This window comes from Monopterus albus, unplaced genomic scaffold, assembly GCF_001952655.1.
Source record: "Monopterus albus unplaced genomic scaffold, M_albus_1.0 scaffold22.1, whole genome shotgun sequence".
Classification (NCBI taxonomy): Eukaryota; Metazoa; Chordata; class Actinopteri; order Synbranchiformes; family Synbranchidae; genus Monopterus; species Monopterus albus.
In genome coordinates, this window is record NW_018127902.1 from 2,001,709 (window position 1) to 2,021,067 (window position 19,359).

The window sequence follows — 19,359 nt, forward strand, 5'->3', positions numbered from 1 at the left end:
AACCTGGACATCACATCGAGGGCAGAACTTATTCGTCTCCAGAAAGGCAACGATGCATGTTTTACAAACTATACAGAAGAAGACAGACAGATGCTAAAACATTGCTCTCTATCATTATCAGTGTTAATGTGTCATTCATGGAGTGGAATCAGATTTAGGAACAATTACAATGCTGTGTAATACAATAACACTTTTGTTTCCACTGTGAAGCGTGACTGAGGACACAGATACAATCTGAACAACACAGTGCCAGCCTCCAGAGCTACAGCGACATTGAGCCAACATCTCAGACTCAGTATGTGTCACATGCATCACACTATTAATGAGCACACAGATGTTACCTGTGGACTTCCTATAGGGCTGATTTTAAAAAATTAACATTAAGGTGGGCTCACATCCTGCCCACCTCCCTATAACCACAACATATGCAGGAGGTCTCTTTACTGTGCATAACACTGCAAGGTCTTTGCTCGGTTCTCACTGGGGTTGAGATGAACACTGCATACATGCTCTCATGTGGAGAACTTACAAGAGTGCAGGCACTCTACGATGGTTGTGGCATCAATTAAGTAACCAGCGCACAGTGGGCATGTGAGGTGGGGATTCAGATCTGTGATTTTTATCCGGTTGGGCTGCATTTTTTCCATCTGGACAAATCTGCAGAAGAAGCAAATAACAACATATAAATATTATGGCACAGCAGCCTATGTTAATGTGCACAGTGCTTGTTGAGACTATTAGTTCTCTCTCATATGGTGCGTGAGTGGCTGCCACAGAGCTGCTATTAGACAATGTCTGCAGCTCGTCCTTGGGACAGCAGGTTGTGAAACCACAACAAAGAGGGCTGACGGACGACAAACGTAACTGGAATGCCATGTTCTAGCGATAAATAACACGTTTGTGAGCAGGAGCCGTGAAGCAAAATGCAGGGTGAGTGTGGTGGTACACAGCAGCCGAATACTGAATCGCCCCTGTGTGGCCTCATCTTGTGCATCAGCTCTGCTCCTCGATCAGCGGACCAACAAAGAGCGTTTCCATTTCTCCGGAGCTGCGCCGTCCGAGCGAGCACCGCAACCAAACACATCCAGTGGAAACACCAACACTGATGGGGGTGCAGATCCACAGAAAAAACACACTGCTAAAGCAGCCATCTTAAATTCACTGACAGGGCTGTATCAGGAGGAGGCGAACAAGAGGCTCAAAATGTGACACCGTGCACTTTGTGTGCGCCTCAGCAAGCAGCGGCGCGATGTGTCCGATAAAGAGCGATCACCGATGCGTCGTTCCTACCTGATCAGACATACAAGTTTGCCTCTCCTCCCAACGACGATCCAGGTAAATTATTTGGACTTGAACAGAATTTGCAGCAGCGCCAGAAAATGGCTTTTTTCAGCACCGTCAGAGGACTGCCCATTTTGGATCACGTGACATTATTTTGTCGCCTCGTTCACGGGGCACACGGGGTATATCCGCACAATCTCTGCAGGCCCTGCTCACGTTTACCTTGGTTTATCCTGTATGGGCCAAGCAGTGCGTGTATTTTTTTTTATTCACATAAATTTTAATTATCTAGTTTAATAAGTTGCACAATAGTCGGTTTTGCCACGCCCTCTGTTTGTCTGAATCTGACCATAAGTTATTTTGCATTGCTGAGAGGCCCTGCAGGCCTCACGTCCCGGGGCCCAGCTCTAGGGTGGCCGGCAGGGATGTGTGAAATGTAGTCGGAAATTTGCACGCTCCATTTTTATTTAATTTTTTTTTAATCAAATAAAAATATCAGATTCATTTAAAATAGAAAATAAAACTAACGGGCTTTCAACGTTTATAATAAAATGATTTACATTAACAGAGAAAGGTTTTGAAAAGATGTATACCCTAAACAAAAGTTATATCTGATTAAATCACTGTTATTATTCATATAATCATGAAGCCGCACTCAGTTTATTTTTATGAAGGCTATTCTTACAACAATCAAGTAGTTTAAATTAGTTTTACTTTGATAATGTATTAAATCAGTGTTTAAACATTTTATGCCGAGATTAGAAATTTACCTCTTCACGTGACCCTGCTAACAACAAAAGCAGCACCTATTCAGACAGGACAACAAAAATGGATATGATGACTACAATCACTAAAAAGAGTAACAGTATTGTAAAACACTGAGTATTTTTATTAGGTAGCCTACTATGCAGAGATTATCAAAACTTTCACCCCAAACTCAATAAGGCCCACTGCATCATGAGAGATGCCACTAACTCTGCTAACAGACTGTTTGGCAGGTGAATAAAACACAGCTGTGCCTTACTGCGCGCTCTGGGTGACTTATTACACTTGGCACCAGTCTCAAGACTAGTCATCGCTGCTACCTCCTTACTGCTGCTAATTACAGGGCTTATTGTAATATTTTCCTTTCTTCTCTGATTCTAAGATTGTTTTTAGCATACCGGGGGCTCCTTGTTTAATTACCGGGACCCGGAGTATTTGATTTCACTCCAGCATGTGTATGCAGATGTGCATGTGTAGTGGAATAACAATAACGATCTTTGACCTTTTGAGTAAGAGCCCTAGGGACAGCTGGTATTGAGTAATACTGCAAACGTCTAGATTTGTTACCAGTGGAAACATATACATAAAGAGCTTTCTCTGAGGTTCTTATGAAAAAGTCAGACTCAGTCATAACATTGCTGAGGAGGTACATAGAGTACAATACGGTCGGTAATAGCTGGAACATATAGCCTAAATTGTGTAGTCATAAAAGTGAGATGTAAGAAATGCAAGGGTTTCTTTCTGATTAAAGAGGAATTTAAAAAATTGTGCTGGCAGTCCTTGGATTTTGAACAGGTTTCTTGAAAAAATAACTAAAAATTATTTAAACTAAATTATTACAGCTATACATATTAGAGTAGCTGTATATATTTATGAATATTTTTCAAGTAGCGCCTCTGTAATTTCATATCATATTTCCATAAAGCTGGGAGAATCACAAGTGACAGATTTCAAATAGAAATATCCTGACTTTTGGTCTCTTTGGGTTCAGCTTCTAAAACAATGGTACACTTCCCAAAATGCAATTCAAGAGTATCTCTTTGTTAGACTCTGCCTGTCTGGTGAGCACCTGTCTTTCAAACTCTGTGTCCTCTGTTTGTAAAGCAGGTTTTCCTTTATGAATGTCCTCCCCAAGCCCAGGCTGAGACATCATCAGGCTACAGAAGACATCTTACACCTGTAGTAGTACTAACCATAACTAGTAAAATGAGCTTTATAAAATCACTGTATAATCACTTACATATGGTATTTTAAATTTAATTTCTATTTTTATTGCCATCTGTTACACATATGAACAGTGCAATGCAGTAAGCATCCCATAATTATCCTTAAAGTGCCCATGGCATGCTCATTTAGCTATTTCCAGCCATTTAATGTTTAATCTCGGGCACCTTTAGATTAGCTTTAGACCCCCTATAAATCAAAATAGTCTGTAATTATTTCAGAATGATAAAACCAGAGATAATCAATAATGTATCTTCACATCTTATACTTGGGCTACCTTTTATGTGTATATACCATAGCCAATATAGCCTAAACCGTGTCTTTAAGTTTCCAGAATTTAATTAGACCTTTACTAGTCTATTTTTGCAGAGCAAAAGACTAGACTCGCACTTATTTGGTTTTCTTTATTTATGAAATAGTACAGTAATGTAGTATCTCTTCTGAGTGTAAGGGCCAGGGTTAGTTAGCTTTACTCTTTGCCTAGTGGCAAGGTGTAATAAATGTAAAATCAAGGCTTCCCACATTAAGTACAGACAGAATGTTGGGAAAACAAGGCTGAGATTTCTGGTCCAATGTGAGGACTAGGAGCCCCTGTAGTTCTGCTGGTGGCCTGTCTTCGGCGCTGTTGACTGTGAACTATACATCCTATGCTCTGGGTGAAGTGCAACAGCGACGCCATCTTGAGGAGATACCGAACGCAGCGTTGGTTGGCGTTGACTGACAACAATCTCGGGCACATCATGATGGGATTACTCACTTCTAAGCAAAACGGCATCACACTAGTCTAGGGTTGCAGACGTTAAAGGGAAAGGAGAGGAGCTGTTCGGCAAGCACTCACTACTTCGGGTGTTTTTTTTTTGTGTGTGAGAGAGACTGCTATAGCCTGATGGCCGGCTAGCTGCTTTCCGGACGCCACCGCGGCCTGCTCGGGAGGAGGAAGGGTGGTGACGGCGCAAAATGCTATACCGCTGACTCCCAGCAAGACAGTTATCCTACCCTGACGCTCACTGCGAGTTGGACGACAAGCACGATGCACTTATAGGTTTTTTTTTTTTTTTAGAGCGCTCTTATATTTCCAGTTTTTAGTTGTATGTTGAACTACAGTAACTGTTAAGCGCCGTCTTGCGTACCCTGAATTTCCAGCCTGAAACATGGCATCTAATGTTAACTCCACCAGTGCAGCGCCCGTCAGCGCCAGCAAAACCAAGACGAAAAAGAAGCATTTTATAGGACAGAAAGTGAAACTATTCCGTGCAAGCGAGCCCATTCTCAGCGTTTTAATGTGGGGTGTCAACCATACGGTAAATACATTTTAAACGTCTTCCTGTTGTTAGCGTGCGCTTTGTTTATGCTGCTGTTTTGATTTAGCTAGCCTACTAGCTTGTTAGCCAGTTCCCCTCATCTGTCAAGACAGCTCTGATGCTTTCAGTCGCCAGGCAGTTTTTCTTTTTCTTGGATATTCGCCAGGTATTTAGTATTATGCTTGGAGAGGCGTCTGCCGGGTGACTCAACGTTGACCTAACGTTTGCTGTTATCATACAGTCTGCAACAGTAACGTTAGCTAGCCGCGGGTTGCTGCTCTTGAAGCGTGCCTTTCGCAGGCAGCCAACTAGTGTTTGAAATGATAACCGGAAAATTTGCATTTTCGCGGCCGGTCGTGCAGTCTTAAAGTACAGCAGCAGCAATCTGCAGTCATAAATGATTGATGGTTAGGTGTTCGGGAGCCAAGTCGTGAGCTGCGGATGCTGTAGTGCAGGCATGGAGTGGGAGGGGTGTGTCAGGCAGCCGGAGCAGCAGGTTATACTGATTTTTCAGATCCACAGCTGCAGATAGAAGCCTGCCTATTGTTTAAACAAACCTGCTCGGAGCTCTTGTTTGCAGCTGCTATGCTTGGTGCATGCATCCAATGGCTGCAGTTTACTCCCATCACATCATTTCCCTATAAATAGAGCAGAAAATATATCACATTAAATTCTGGCTGAGGTACCCTCTGGCTATGAAAAGCTCAGTGAAGGACAGATTAGACACTCCGTGATGGATGGAGTGGGTTTGCACCAGCAGTTTATTCTTGCCTTATGTGCAATACACCTTTTAGCTGTTATGTCAGACAGCCACTCTTTCACATTTCAAGTGTTGCATGAAAAGCAGCCCCTCCTGTTGTGGTCAAATGACATTTGTGCACAGAATGTGTTAATAATTAGTTATAGCTCAAATGTGTTTTTTTCTCAAACTGCTGATAGTGACAACAACAGATTTGACACAGTGACAGGAAATGCATTTATGTGTCTGTATCAAGCTGTGTTTGTTTCTGTGTGAGACATAAGAGCAAAAAGCACTTGCACACTTGACAGGGTGAATAAAATCCAACCAAGGGATAAATGAAGCAGCTAATGATATGTTTTTCACTGCAGTATTTCCAGTATTCAGCGGTTGAACTTTGGCAGTGAGTGTGTGGGTGCAGCACACAAGCCTGGTGATTTTTAGGTGTGGGCGGGAAGCTGATTCAAGACTTCAAACGGAGTTCTCATCAAAGCTGTTTTCTTCCAGTCAGAAGTTGTATGCATTTTTAATAGTGCTTTAGCTGTGATGCTGGAGGACTTTAATACATTGTCATTTGGTGCTTAGGTGTACTGCACGTGTGTGATACTGATAACCTCTCAGAAATAGAAGCTGTTTTTTTTTTTATGCCATGTCAAGTCAATTGCCCACTCAGATCCACTGGTGTTTATAGCTAAGGGGGAGTTTTATTGTGCTGCCCATCCAGCGTTATTAAATGACACAAGAACATAGTCTGATGATGAACACAGTGTGTTCTAGGGCTCCACATAGAAAGGAAAAAACTTAGTCAGATGGAAATGTGGGACATGGTGGCAGGAAAGATTAGATTCATTCTAGATGCAACTTATGATGTTCTTCCAACTCCTCAAAATCCTAAGGATGGATAGGCGAGGACCCTTGTGTTCAGGTGTAGTATCACTTCTGCACATCCTCTCAGAAGTTTGGCTAGTTATGTGTGAGTTATTTTAAATGTTTGGTGGCTAGAACAGCAGCTGAAATGTTTGCTAGTTCTAGTGACTGGTAACAGTTAGCCTGAATTAACCTGAGTAGATGAAGGGTTGTGTTGGGTGTGTGGGTGCAGGCAAAGAGAAGGTGGTTCTGGAACACACTGTTGAGCCTTCTCAGTGTTGTGGGCCCAACTCAGTGAAACACCAGTTAGTAAGAGGGGGCCCACCTCATGACCCTGTAGACTTGCCTTCGCTCCTACACCCACACAGAATTTGTATTGGTGTTGGTGATAATATAGTTTCCTCACTGTGGTTTTTAGTAGTGTATTCTTCCTTTGTTAGATAATCTTGGTAGAGTGTCAGAAGTTGGACAACTGAGTGGGCTTGGCTCTCAGAGGTGACTGCCATTACAAGCCATTTGGGCCGGCCACTACTTAACCTGAGTAAATACAAAGCAGATGCTGTGTGTCAAGCCACACATCTGCTCTTTGCCTGGTGTGAGGATAGGGTTCAGAGATGCTTTGTGTTAAGGGTAGGTTAGGTCTGGAAAATGGTGTTGCTTGTCGGAGGGCCCTGAAGATTTATGATGGCATGCAGTGTTTCCCACAGTTCACAGGGGGTGTCCAAGCTTTTTTAAATTTAATTTAATTTTTATATATACTATAGTGGGTTACAACTGTGGTGTACATATGACCTGTCCCTCCTGCACTAGCTGGCTCTCCCATAGCAGCAGCATGTTGCTCTCCTACATCTCTTTCTTCCTGACCCCCTCTTGCTGCTTCAGCAGCACTGGTTGAAGCCAGTAAATATTCAAAACAAATCAATTGGATCACTATTCATACTGATCGAACTGATCAGCTTTCACACATTTTTCGATTTTCCCCTGGACTGAGGGGTCAAACATTCAGCATCGGAGTTAAAGAACTAGCATTAACTTTATCCACTTGCAGAGCAGTCCATATACATTCATGCTATATACAGCATGCTGACCTCGACAACAGCTGTATTCTAACATTAGCTTAGCCAGCCTTGCTAGCTTGCTAATAACATGTTAGAAGAGTTGGATCTCCACATTTGACAGCACTGTGTTAAAAATACAGGGGGAAGAGGAGCTGTCCACAGACGGTCTGTCGTCGTGGTTGTCATGTGTTTGTGTGTGTGAGAAATAGAGCGGGGCACGGAGGAACTGAGTGAATACATGTGCTACGCACAGCACTGTACTGAAATAAAATTTAACCTATTTTAAATCAATATATGACGGTCAGTGTTGATATTGTGGTGGGCCGCCACAAAGAAGTCACTGACAGCATGGCCTGGCACCCCCCTCTTTGGGGCCAGATAATGGGTAAACATCATACAACTCGTATACTGAGCTTCTGTACAAATGCTTTCTCATTCTTTGGCACATTTAATTGTGTATTATTTACTGTAATACTTGCCTGTTTGTCCGGGGCAAATAAACTTTTAGGCAAGTGAAATATATATGTGATTGTGATTGTCTATATCCATCTTTCTGTGTTCAAAACAACTGTTGTTTGCTGTCTACTAGCTGTCCATGATGCCTTTGGGTTGTGTCTGTCAAACAGTCAGAATCAATAATAAATAAAATGAAACTGAAAAGGAAAAAGTATGGTGAAGCACCAGTGCCAGAGGGTTATGAAGTGGAACCAAATTACTTTAAAATTGGTCCAACATTTTTGACGGGCCTATAGATTTTCAATTTTGCACTAGTTAGTTTGACTATCAGGCAAGTAAAACATCTCAGTCACTTGCCCAAAGGTCAAGTTTGGGCAGGTGGCTGAAAAAGCTTAATGTCAAGCCCTGTGTTTATAAAGTGACTTTTAGTTAGAAACACCATAACTACATTGTCACGCCTCATAAAGACATACATTTCCGGTTCATTTAGTTATATTTTCACATAGCCAACATTGACCTCCACAGACACTAGAAGCTAACTCTGTGGAAATAAATGTTTTTATTGTTCTTGGGTTTAGGCTGATTTTTATTTTTATTTTTTATCTGGGACCAAAAGACTGGAATCAGCTGGAATCAACTTGTGTGTATGTGTGTGCTAACTGAAAAGATTAAATCACTTTTCCAAAACATAATATTGTTTTGAGTAGCTATTACACTGGTGTAACAGCATCTTGTATTCATTGCATTAAAATGAATATATGATCAGGCATTGACTTGACTTTCGACATGATAAGAACCTGTATTAAAAGTTCAAATAGACTATTTTTCCCAACCCTTTTCAGTTTGTCTGCTGCCTATTATGGGTATCTCCCACAAAAGCTGAATGAAATAACTTATTTTCTGATGCTCTTTGACGTTTCTCTTCTATGGCTGTTTACTTGATACTCTACATGGTTTTTCTGAAGTGCATTAGTGTGAGATTTAGCTCTGGATGTGTTTCAGCAGATAGGATCAGTGTCTTGGGGCTCAGCAGCACTAGTAAGAAAAACTGTTCACCTGTGCTTTGACCCCAAAGTTAATGTTTGCTGATGGCAAACACTTGCAAGAGATTTGATAGAATGTGTACAGGTCACATGAGACTGATAACACAGTTTATATATGTATGTAAATAAATAAATAAATTCCCCACTCGCCCCCCCACTTTGGAGCAGTCTTATTCCTTCCTTCAAAGTTGGGTCCTCTGTTTGACTGGAACAGTTGAGTCTGTTTTAAACATGTTATTCAAACTGCAAATGTTGCTTTGATTTATCATAATTCCTGACTAGCTGTACCATCTGGTGTATATGTCAGGATTTCCTCTCTTCTCCAGGCTCCTGTCTGACCTTCTCTTTCTCACTTCTCTCTCTCAGATTAACGAGCTAAGTAATGTGCCTGTACCAGTAATGCTGATGCCAGATGACTTTAAAGCCTACAGTAAGATCAAAGTGGACAACCACCTATTTAACAAGTAGGTACATCACTGGTTATCCTTTGTCCATGAACCACATGTAAACAATATGACCCAACCATCAGAGATCAGAACACCTGCTGTTGCTCCCAAAATGATTAACAGTTTGTTTGATGTTCTCGTTACATGTGATTATAGCAATATTTGTAATTTCACAATATGGCAATAGAAACATTCCTCGATGCAACTGAAAGTATCTACTAGGATATGGTCATTTAGCTAGTATAACTGCATTCAGGTTTCTGAATTTGAAACTAACATAGTGGGTGCTCCATTGTCAAATTATAGAGCTGTTGTATGGCAGCATTTTTGTTTTCCAATTTCAAATGACAAGGGCAGAAAGGAAAGTGACAGACAAAGAAACTTGCAAAGACAATACTAGTCCAGTTTAAGACTGAGACAGTCCTGGACACATCTCATAGAAACAGTTGGGACACGACTGTGCGCTACACTTTAGTGGAGACTGGCAAACAAACTGGATGCACATATGCAAAACCAACCACTTAGTAAATAAAGCAGGTCATTTTCAATATTAGTAGTACTTTCAGTAGAGCTGTCAAAGTTAACGCGATAAAGACACTCCTGCAAATTCCTTTTATGTCACAAAATATTTTGAAGCATGTACATTCTATAATTATGACCCTTGGCCCGCCCCATAGTTTGGGAAATCAAGAAGCGATGCAGCAGCAGAGATGGGTAAAGAAAAAGGTCTTTTGAATGGCGAGTTAACCTTCAAAGACCTGCAAGATGGTTCTCTTGACAAAACCGAAGTTATTTGCATTTACTGTCAATGTGAATTGAGTCCAAAGACATGCAGTTTAGGTTGACTGGTGACTCTAAATTGCCCCTAGGAGTGAGTGTGTGTGGTTGTCTGTCTCTAAGTGTCAGCCCTGTGATAGACTGGTGACCTGTCCAGGGTGTACCCTGCCTCTCACCCAGTATCAGCTGGGAATGGTTGGATGGACTGCTACTGACACATTGTCACATTCAGTGCCAGTGACAATTTATGCCAAGTTTTTGCACATGCTTAGGTCATGGCTGGCTACTGGAGCCAATCCCGGCCGGCAATTGGGCGAAGCCAATCCATCGCAGGGCTAACACATAGACGGACAACCACACACATGCACATGCACTCCTAGGGGCAATTTAGAGACACCAATCAACCTAAGCTGCATGTCTTTGGACTGTGGGAGGAAGCCGGAGTACCCGGAGAGAACCCACGCAAGCACGGGGAGAACATGCAAACTCCACACAGAAAGGTCCCAACGGTGCTAACCACTGCGCCACCGTGCTGCCCCCTACTTTTATTTTAATAAAGATAAAGCACTTTATTTATTAAAGTGCAATTTTTCTCTTTTTTTTTTTAAATAAATTGTGGCCTTTTTATCCTGGCAGTATTGTACTGTGAGTTTTTGATATCACCTGATCATTAGAATTTATCTGTAAGTTGAGCTACAGGTCATGCCATTAGCTGTTTGTTTTTATGTTGTTGTTTTTTGTTTGTTTTGTGTTTCTTTGCATGAAATCCCACCACTGTACAAAAGCAGAATAGCCTAATATTTGCTATACTCAGAATCCACTGGCCATAATATGAGAGTGGAGAGATTATTGTGCGGTTAACTGCCCCACACAGCAGTTAACTGTGCAGCTTTGCAATTCAGATTGTTCTCGTGGCAAAGTAGCAGCAGCACAGGACTGGAGCAGGGTAGTGTCTTCTCTCGAGCTGAAGGACTGAGAATAGCATCACATAGAGCCAGAGAAATGTGCCCCTTTAGTACTGTATGTAAGAGTGGACAAAATAAGGTGAACACAAATGATTAGGTTGCATGTCATTCATCATGCAACCTGAAGAATACTGTTTGTCTATCATGTCACGTTTAGTGGCACCTTGAGAGTCCTGGTCGTTTTTGTCTGTGCAGCTGCATTTGTTGTGATTTTGAAGACTGTTTCTCTTGACACATCAAATAACAGTGCAGTTTGGTTTGGTCTTCTGTGTCAGCACTTCAAAGTGATAATTTTACAGCTGTTATAGAAGAAATTGTATCCAAGTAAAGTGACACTGATAGAAATGTGTGATCACAAACCACCAGCCAACAATAATAGGAAACTCAAATGTGTGTAATAGCAAATAGCGAAAATGCAAGACACAAGGTAGAAATTTGAGTATTTCTTTATTCTCATTGCAGCCAACTGTCAGGCGAACTTGGCGTTCACCACCTCCGTTGTAGACATTCAGAAGACACAAGTGCCTAATTACGCACAACTCAGTCAGAATGGTCACAGTTATGTCACTAAGACCAGGTTAAAAAATGCCAGCATATATTTTTGCATGCAAGAGCCACATTGCATTGTGAAGGAAAGCAGGGCAGTCCCTGAAACTTGATATTTTGCATTTCAAACTTAAGCTTTGTCATTTTAGTAATAGTTCTGATTTGCTGTTAAGATTTTGTTTTGTGATTGTACATTTCTTAACTTGGCATATGTGTCTATTTCTTCTATCTGCTGCTGGGAATAAAAGATGTTCCTAATAGCCAGTAACAAGCATATGTGTGTATATTTAAGTTCACTGGTTAGATTTGTATGGACTTAGTTCACATGTGATGAAACCTGCTTCATTTTTAAGAAGTTACAATGAAATGTTGATGAAAGTGACTGATGTTGAGGTTTACTTTGCCGTTCACTGTACAGTACTTTATTCTCATCTAACAACCAGACAGCACCTAAACTAGAACAATGCACACAGAGGAGCACATCTGTAGATGTGAGGGTCAACTGTTCATTGTGTTTGTGCAGGATCCAAACAAAAGCAGAAATCAAGCCAGCAGTTAGCACACATTTAATCGTCTTCCTCATTTTCATCAATAAACCTCTGAGCTCCTGTGGCTTGTACTGACTGTGTGACTCTGTCTGTCCCCTGCCAGAGAAAACCTACCTAGTCGCTTTAAGTTCAAAGAGTACTGTCCCATGGTGTTCAGGAACCTGAGGGAGAGATTCTGCATTGATGACCAGGATTACCAGGTGCACCACTTGTAACTAAGATGCAACAAACTTCTAAGATTGCAATGAAATGAAAACTCTGAGAAGCTCTTGGGGCACTTTTTTACTCAAAGTAAGAATGTGCTGGATGTTGTTTCTTTGGCAGAACTCTCTGACCAGGAGTGCCCCACTCAATAGCGACTCGCAGGGTCGCTTCGGCAACCGCTTCTTGTCCAGCTATGACCACCGCTTTGTAATCAAAACCGTGTCCAGTGAGGACATCGCTGAAATGCACAACATCCTAAAGAAATACCACCAGGTAGAGGCTCTGTTAGAACCACACAGAGCTGACGAACTCAAACACCTGAGTATTTTTGGCTCAGTGCCTTTATTTCTGTCACGTGGGCTGAGTATTGGTACCAGAGTACATTTAAAACTCACCCACGTTTGTAGATAATGCAGCACAGCATAAATTATGAGTGTAGGGCAGAGCTGTGTCCAGTTTTGATCACTTTCATATTGTGTATTTGGTTCCTCAGTGCCACACTTCCCATTACACACAGTGCTCTCCTCCACTGATTGTCTCCAGTTTATAGTGGAGTGTCATGGCAACACGCTGCTCCCTCAGTTCCTGGGCATGTACAGGCTAACAGTGGACGGGGTGGAGACCTACATGGTGGTGACCCGCAATGTATTCAGCCATCGCCTGACTGTACACCGCAAATATGACCTGAAGGTGAGATGTGTAGCTTACTGTACATGTGTGATATGTGACTATGGGAATAAAATGTCTTAAGTTAGAGTAGAGGGTAAAAAATATTTATCAGAGCTTTATTGGGATACATCCAGCTCTCATTATATGTGTACCCACTTTAATGATTGAGTTGCAAGCAACGTGCAGTTTGATATGTAGGAGCATATGATGCAAAAATCATTTTTTAAAATGTAAAAAGAAAATGAATGGTTGTGGGGGAAAAAATCAAGACAGGGTAGTAAAACAATGACATTAATAGCTGACAACGATTGGTTTATTATTTGAGTAATTGTGTGTTTGGATAAAACAACTAAGCAGGGTCAGAGCACTGCAAATTTAGATAAAGACTTTTATTACAGTTTCAGTCACTGCTTAATTTATTCCTCAGATACCTTTTTCACTTGGATTTTGCAGGATTATGGGCAGCGCCAACAGTATAAAACCACCGCTGTCACGTTTTACACACCCAATAATTAAGGAAATTCACTGACATTTGCGTCCCCAGTTTGTGAAAAAGCTTGAGTAATCTATCGCTACTGAGGCCATGATGCAGGCTGATGTTGCTGTACCATTGTCACATGTGAAGTCTGTGTTTATAGTATTCACTTGTCAGTGTGTGTTCCTTTATGGTCTTAGTCGTAGTTAAAGATGCACAGGAAGTGGATGGTCTGAATTTTTTGTCTAATTTACCTTTTGTCTTTGTAAGAGGCCCCATCAGTGAACTGGATCAATGAAAGTTCATAATCTTGCAATAACATTTTCTTGACATTACAAGTTTAGATCACTGATAAAGGCCAGATTTGTGCCAAACATTATTGTGAACAGTCTCCCTGCCAGCACTTGTGACCAGACTGCTTGTTTGTTTACTCCCGGCAAACAGCATCATACAGTAGCATGTGCCTCTCCTCTTGCCAGGTATTCTCTGGAGAAAACAACCTTCCCTTTCTAATACTGACAGTTTAAAAAGCTGCTGTCTGCGGTGAAGCAGGTGATATATTAACAAAGCCTCTGATGTTCCTTGAGCTGCATTCAATTAATTCTAATTTTATTCTTATTTTCCCCTGTTTTTAGGGTTCGACAGTCTCCAGGGAAGCCAGTGACAAGGAAAAGGTATGTTTTATTGCTGTGTGCTGACGGCTGCTGACATGATGGGACAAAAATAAATGCCCTTAGCTGACCCCAAAGCCAAACTTGTCAAATGACAGCTAAATTAAGATATTTATAAGTGAGCAGATGTACTCCCAGTAACCTGTGCATGGCTTGATGCTGTCAGTGTGGAAACACTCCACTACTTGTACTGTGCGTTAGTATGTGTAGAAGAGTCAGCCGACAGTTGTCTAGTTGTTACAGTGTGATGTCTGCCTCTCAGCATGACCAGAAACACTGAAGATCCAATGATTTTTGACCTTTATCTCTGTGTATTTGTTATATCATCTGTATTTTCCGCATTACCAAATAAAACTAAGAATCCTAATTTGAGAAAAATGTATTTACACTTTAATTTTATCCTGCTATGGTTTGATACATGACTCCTTGTTGCTGTTCAGGCTAAAGAACTTCCCACATTTAAAGACAATGACTTCTTAAATGAAGGCCACAAGCTGCAGATAGGAGATGACAACAAGAAGTTCTTTTTGGAAAAGCTAAAACGGGACGTAGAGGTGAGGCACATCCACATTCTCACCTAATCTGCTCTAGAACTGAGCAATATAGCATAGTTTTGTCCCACTGAAGTTATTTTTCCTGTAAGTCAAAATCCTGACTATATGTCACTCCAGAGAACATAAACATGGTAAATGTGCCTTCGTAATCAGGACCAAAGTCCAATCTTTTTTACATGTTAAAACTTGAAGAGCCTATGGCATGCTCATTTCCAGCCATTTAATGTTTAATCTTGGGTAACTCTGGCCTCAAGCAGTCAAAACAAACAGGTACTGTGCTCTGGGGGAATCCAGCGTTGAGCTGATCATTCACCACCACAGGGGCTTCACTGGCGGCTGCTTGTAGGTTTGACCTGGTCAGGTAAAACAACGAGTCCCTGTATAGGAACATTCCTGGACATGCAGTAACCCCAGGCCCTGTATTTTTCTCCACATCCTCTGGTTACAGTGCAGCAGCAGGAGGTAAAACATATCCACAAAACTGCACGCAGTCAAAATATTCTGCTTTTACAATGGTACTGGTGGATGTCAGGCAAGCTACCATGAATGCACAACTGCCTGGAGATTATGACCATTCAAGGAAATCCTTAAACTATCACGTAATACTTAATTTTGTTAGGTAAAAAATAGTCTTGCAAGTGAGAGTTTGCGAGACTTGTATAAACCGAGTTACCTCTGCACACACGTACCAGAACATACTTGCACCTCTTTTTTTTTTTTTTTTTAGCTTTAGGTCACATCTAAAATGACAATTCACTGTTGTAACATTGTAGACAATTCAAAAAACAAGGTAAAGCACCATGGGCTCTTTAAGGTCACTGATCTGATTTTTTTCAAGCTTTAGTATAAGAAATTGTTTTTTTTGTTTGTTTTTATGTTAAATTTGTTCTTTTTCTTAGCTTTGTAATCTGTAATATTTTGCCAGCTTCAGACAGTATTTTGTCGTACTGAAGTTCTTGTAAAGCTGCATGCATTTAGATGACATTTGACATTTAGAAATTTGGCTTCTTTTGTTAAATTAATAAAAGGATTGTGCCAAAAACGTGTATGTAAAAAAACTGTCGAAGGCTTAAAAGCATTCTACCACCACTCTGGTGTTGTATAGGCTGTAGTTTTTCAAAAATGTGTACTAGGCCCACTCCTACAGCTGGGTAATCACAGTCTTTCAGTGAATTGACATTGTGAGGTCCCAGTCTGACACACAGTTGTGTTGTCCAGAGCTGTCAGAGTGACAGCTCTGATGCAGTGAGCTGTCACACTTTAAAACCTGTTATTTGATTTTTAAATTTTTTTTAACATTAGTTTAAAGTTTTAAGTGATCATTTGATTATTTAATATGTTAATTTGAATATGTACATTAACTAGATAGTTTGGTATATTGATCATGAAAGAGATCTTTAACACAGTTAGGATATTCATTTTGACTAGACTATAAGACACCACAAGGCTTTAGCCTGACTGTTTTCCTCTGTGTGTTGTGTGTCAGTTCCTGGCCACCCTGAAGATCATGGACTACAGTCTTCTGGTGGGTATCCATGACGTGGAGCGGGCAGAGCAGGAAGAGATGGACGTGGAGGGTGCAGGAGAGGAAGAGGAGTACGAGAATGATGGAGTGGGTGGAGGCACGCTCACCGGCTCCTTCGGCACTCCGCCTGACAGCCCCGGAAACCCTCTTAACTGTGGAGGATTCTTTGGCCCTGGGGAGTTTGACCCCTCTGTGGACGTTTACGCAATCAAGAGCCATGACAGTGAGCATCGTCTCTGACATCCATCTTGACACAGTGAATGGATCTGCAGCTTTTTATGAACCACAGACAAGCTGTTGAGATGGTTGTTTGTTGAGGAACATTTGCATAGTAATGGTTATTCACCTTTTTGTATTGTGGCATTTACCATAAATTCCAGGCGTTTATTAGCACACAGTTCTTAAAAGAGAACTTCATTTCACTGGCGTAACTTATCTCTTGAACAACCAATGGCGAACAGTAGCACAACAGCTGGTGTCACTTTATTTTCAGATTAAACTAAATTGTTATTTTTGTATCAGGTGTGGCGAAGAAGGAGATATACTTCATGGCTATCATCGACATCCTCACGCACTATGACGCAAAGAAAAAAGCTGCACATGCTGCCAAAACTGTGAAGCATGGGGTGAGTTTCAAGACTTGTATGTGATTCATTGATTTATGGTTGCCAGTCATAAATAAATAAATTGTCCAATTAAATAAAAAATCTAGAAATTATGAAAAAACAAATTGTATATAAAGTTATGAAACAATTTAGTATAGTAAAACAACTCAATATTATATACTGCTTTTTTCATATTAACAATTTTATTAGTTTTTTATTTCAAAATGCCTTAATTCAGGTTTTGTTTTAAATTTTTCATAAGGTCAGGTTTTCACCTCTGTCCGCCCCTCACCTCTTAGCCATTGCATGTGGCCTCAGCCTCCCAGCAGGCTAACCAGAGCCAGTTAGCTTTAACAGCCAGAGACTGTTTTGCTCTTGACAAAGTTGTGTCTTTCTCTGAGAACATCTGCAGCATAACAATGCATCTGAGGTAACTCTGAAGTAAATAAGATGCAAAACCAATAGTTGTATTACAGAATCAGAATGAGAATCTTCATTGCCAAGTATGTTAAAACACAAAGAATGACTCCAGGTCAGTGGCCCCCAATGTGCTTTAACAGTGGTGCGGTGGGTAGAGCAGTCGTCTCCCAACCGGAATCGGTTGAGTTGGCACCGCAGATGGCTGCCTCCGTTCTGTACCGGAAGCAAATTCCTTGTGTGTAACATACTTGGCCAATAAAGGTGATTATCCTTATCCTTGTGAGACTGCCCTTGTGTCTGGTTGTCTTGGCGTACAGTGACCTGTAGCACCATCCAGAGGGGAGGAGTCAATCTGTTTGTGTCCAGGGTGTGAGGGGTCTGCAGAAATCTTCTCTGCCCTCCTTTTGACCCATGAGGTGTACAGGTCCTCCATGGAGGGCAGACTGGCACCGATGATTCTTTCTGCAGTCCTGACTGTCCGCTGGAATCTGTTCCTGTCCCGTTTGGTTGCTGAGCCAAACCAGACAGTGATGGAAGAGCAGAGAACAGACTCAATGATTCCTCTGTAGAACTGTATCAGCAGCTCCTGGGGCAGGTTGAAGTTCCTGAGCTGGAGCAGAAACTGTAGCCTCTAGCTGGTTGAATCAAAAAAACTTTAGCATTGTTGATGTTGTAGCTCGGGTTTTCAGCTAATTGTGACATGGGGACCACCATTCTGACATTCTGAAGAATTAACCGGAGAACCACAGCTTTGTGGTGCATAAACTGTATGGGCACTGTTTTATAACTGTCACCTTGGCTTTTCTAAATGTTATATACTGTATTTGCATGTGTCTCATAGTTTTGCCTTTCTTGTTGTTTTTCAGGCGGGGGCTGAGATCTCAACAGTGAACCCAGAGCAGTACTCCAAACGATTCTACGAGTTCATGTCCAACATATTATCATAGACTCATCTCCCCTCGTCCATTTCCCAGTCCAGTGACGCACTTATTTCCCTTCTCCCTCGTCTCTTAGTGTATGTCCATTTCCCCCCTCCTTCAAAATAAAAAAAATTAATAAAAAAAAACTACCAGTATCCTCCCACAGCCAAGACAAGTCTGGCAGGAAGGATCCACCCAGCCTGTTACAGTGTCCTACACAAAGTCATACACCCCACCACCATCTCCCTCACTCCTCCATCCACTGCAAGGAAAACTTGTGACATCTTGATAATCTCCCTGTCCTTTGGTTTATTTTAATTTATGTGCTCCCGTCCTCTTCATGCCAGCACGGAAACTGTCTCACTAATGCCTTGAACAAGTTTGTCAGCTTCAGCAGTTAACAGTCCGTTAGTACAGTCTCTTCAGTTTCTGTTCATGTTGTTGTTCTTATGATTTCTATTAGCCACACACACACACACACACACACTGATGTAAACACACACTCCCACAGATGCAGAATGGCCAGATTGCATGACAAACCTTAAGACAGTGGCCGTCAGGCCTCTAACTTGATAACAAAACAAATAAAATAAAAGTACTGCTGACAAATTGGAATGACGGGATAAACGCATTAATATCTAATGGTGTATTAAGTAAACGAATGCAATATCAAAATGCATGGCTGATGTGTATCTGAGACTCCAGTACCAGTACGTTGAAACATCACACCACTGAAACTTAGCATCTGAGTGTTGACAAACAAAAAAAGAAAAAAATGGGTGTTTTAATGTTCCTTTGCCATATTGTTTTTGAATATTCCTGGAATTTTAACCATGAGTTTGGTGAAGGTTGTTCTAAGAAAAAAGGGGAACTCTGCAGCAAATACTTGTTTTATTACCATAAGGATCATTTTTATATCTTGTTTACATTAATGTAGCAATTTTGTGTTTGTATACAGTATTGTTTTGTTACCAAGCGACATTAGAAAAAGGTTACTTGAAAATGATTCATTGCATATTAAAGGGAGTTTTATCTTGTTTGTATTGTTTGGCTATGGTGTTTTCTTCACTGTTCATCTGCTATTTTGTTTTTGCTGCCATGTCATTCTATGATGTCATGCTGATATTATAATGTGCTGCTAACGAATACCCTTCACAGTGTTTTTAGATTACATTTTTAGTTGCTTTTTAAAACTAGGAATATGAGCAGTACAGAGTACATTGAACAATTAGCTGTCAGGAGCTACTCAGACATACGTAGCTACAGTGAGGAACAGAAGTATTTGAACACCCTGCGATTT

General features: G+C 41.1%; 2 protein-coding genes across 3 annotated transcripts in view; one reads left to right on the forward strand and one right to left on the reverse strand.

The window, feature by feature from the left end:
- Positions 1-915, reverse strand: part of LOC109956805 (polycomb complex protein BMI-1) — a 6,105-nt gene extending 5,190 nt beyond the window's left edge. Inside the window, 3 exon segments of the mRNA XM_020594157.1 lie at positions 4-68; positions 530-657; positions 866-915. Coding sequence (XP_020449813.1) covers positions 4-68; positions 530-657; positions 866-876 — 204 coding nt within the window. The 5' untranslated portion in view covers positions 877-915.
- A 39-nt stretch (positions 916-954) lies between these two features.
- Positions 955-18,205, forward strand: LOC109956804 (phosphatidylinositol 5-phosphate 4-kinase type-2 beta). Of its 2 annotated transcripts, none has more exons than XM_020594155.1 (10): positions 955-1,335; positions 9,101-9,198; positions 12,120-12,216; positions 12,341-12,493; positions 12,764-12,910; positions 14,000-14,038; positions 14,476-14,589; positions 16,076-16,337; positions 16,637-16,740; positions 18,006-18,205. In XM_020594155.1, exons 1-10 carry the CDS (start codon positions 1,276-1,278, stop codon positions 18,084-18,086), a joined length of 1,155 nt encoding a protein of 384 aa, XP_020449811.1. In that variant the 5' UTR covers positions 955-1,275; the 3' UTR covers positions 18,087-18,205. The 2 variants fall into 2 exon arrangements, with proteins under 2 accessions (XP_020449811.1, XP_020449810.1); XM_020594154.1 differs by lacking the exon at positions 955-1,335 and adding an exon at positions 3,915-4,571.
- Positions 18,206-19,359: the final 1,154 nt, after the last annotated feature.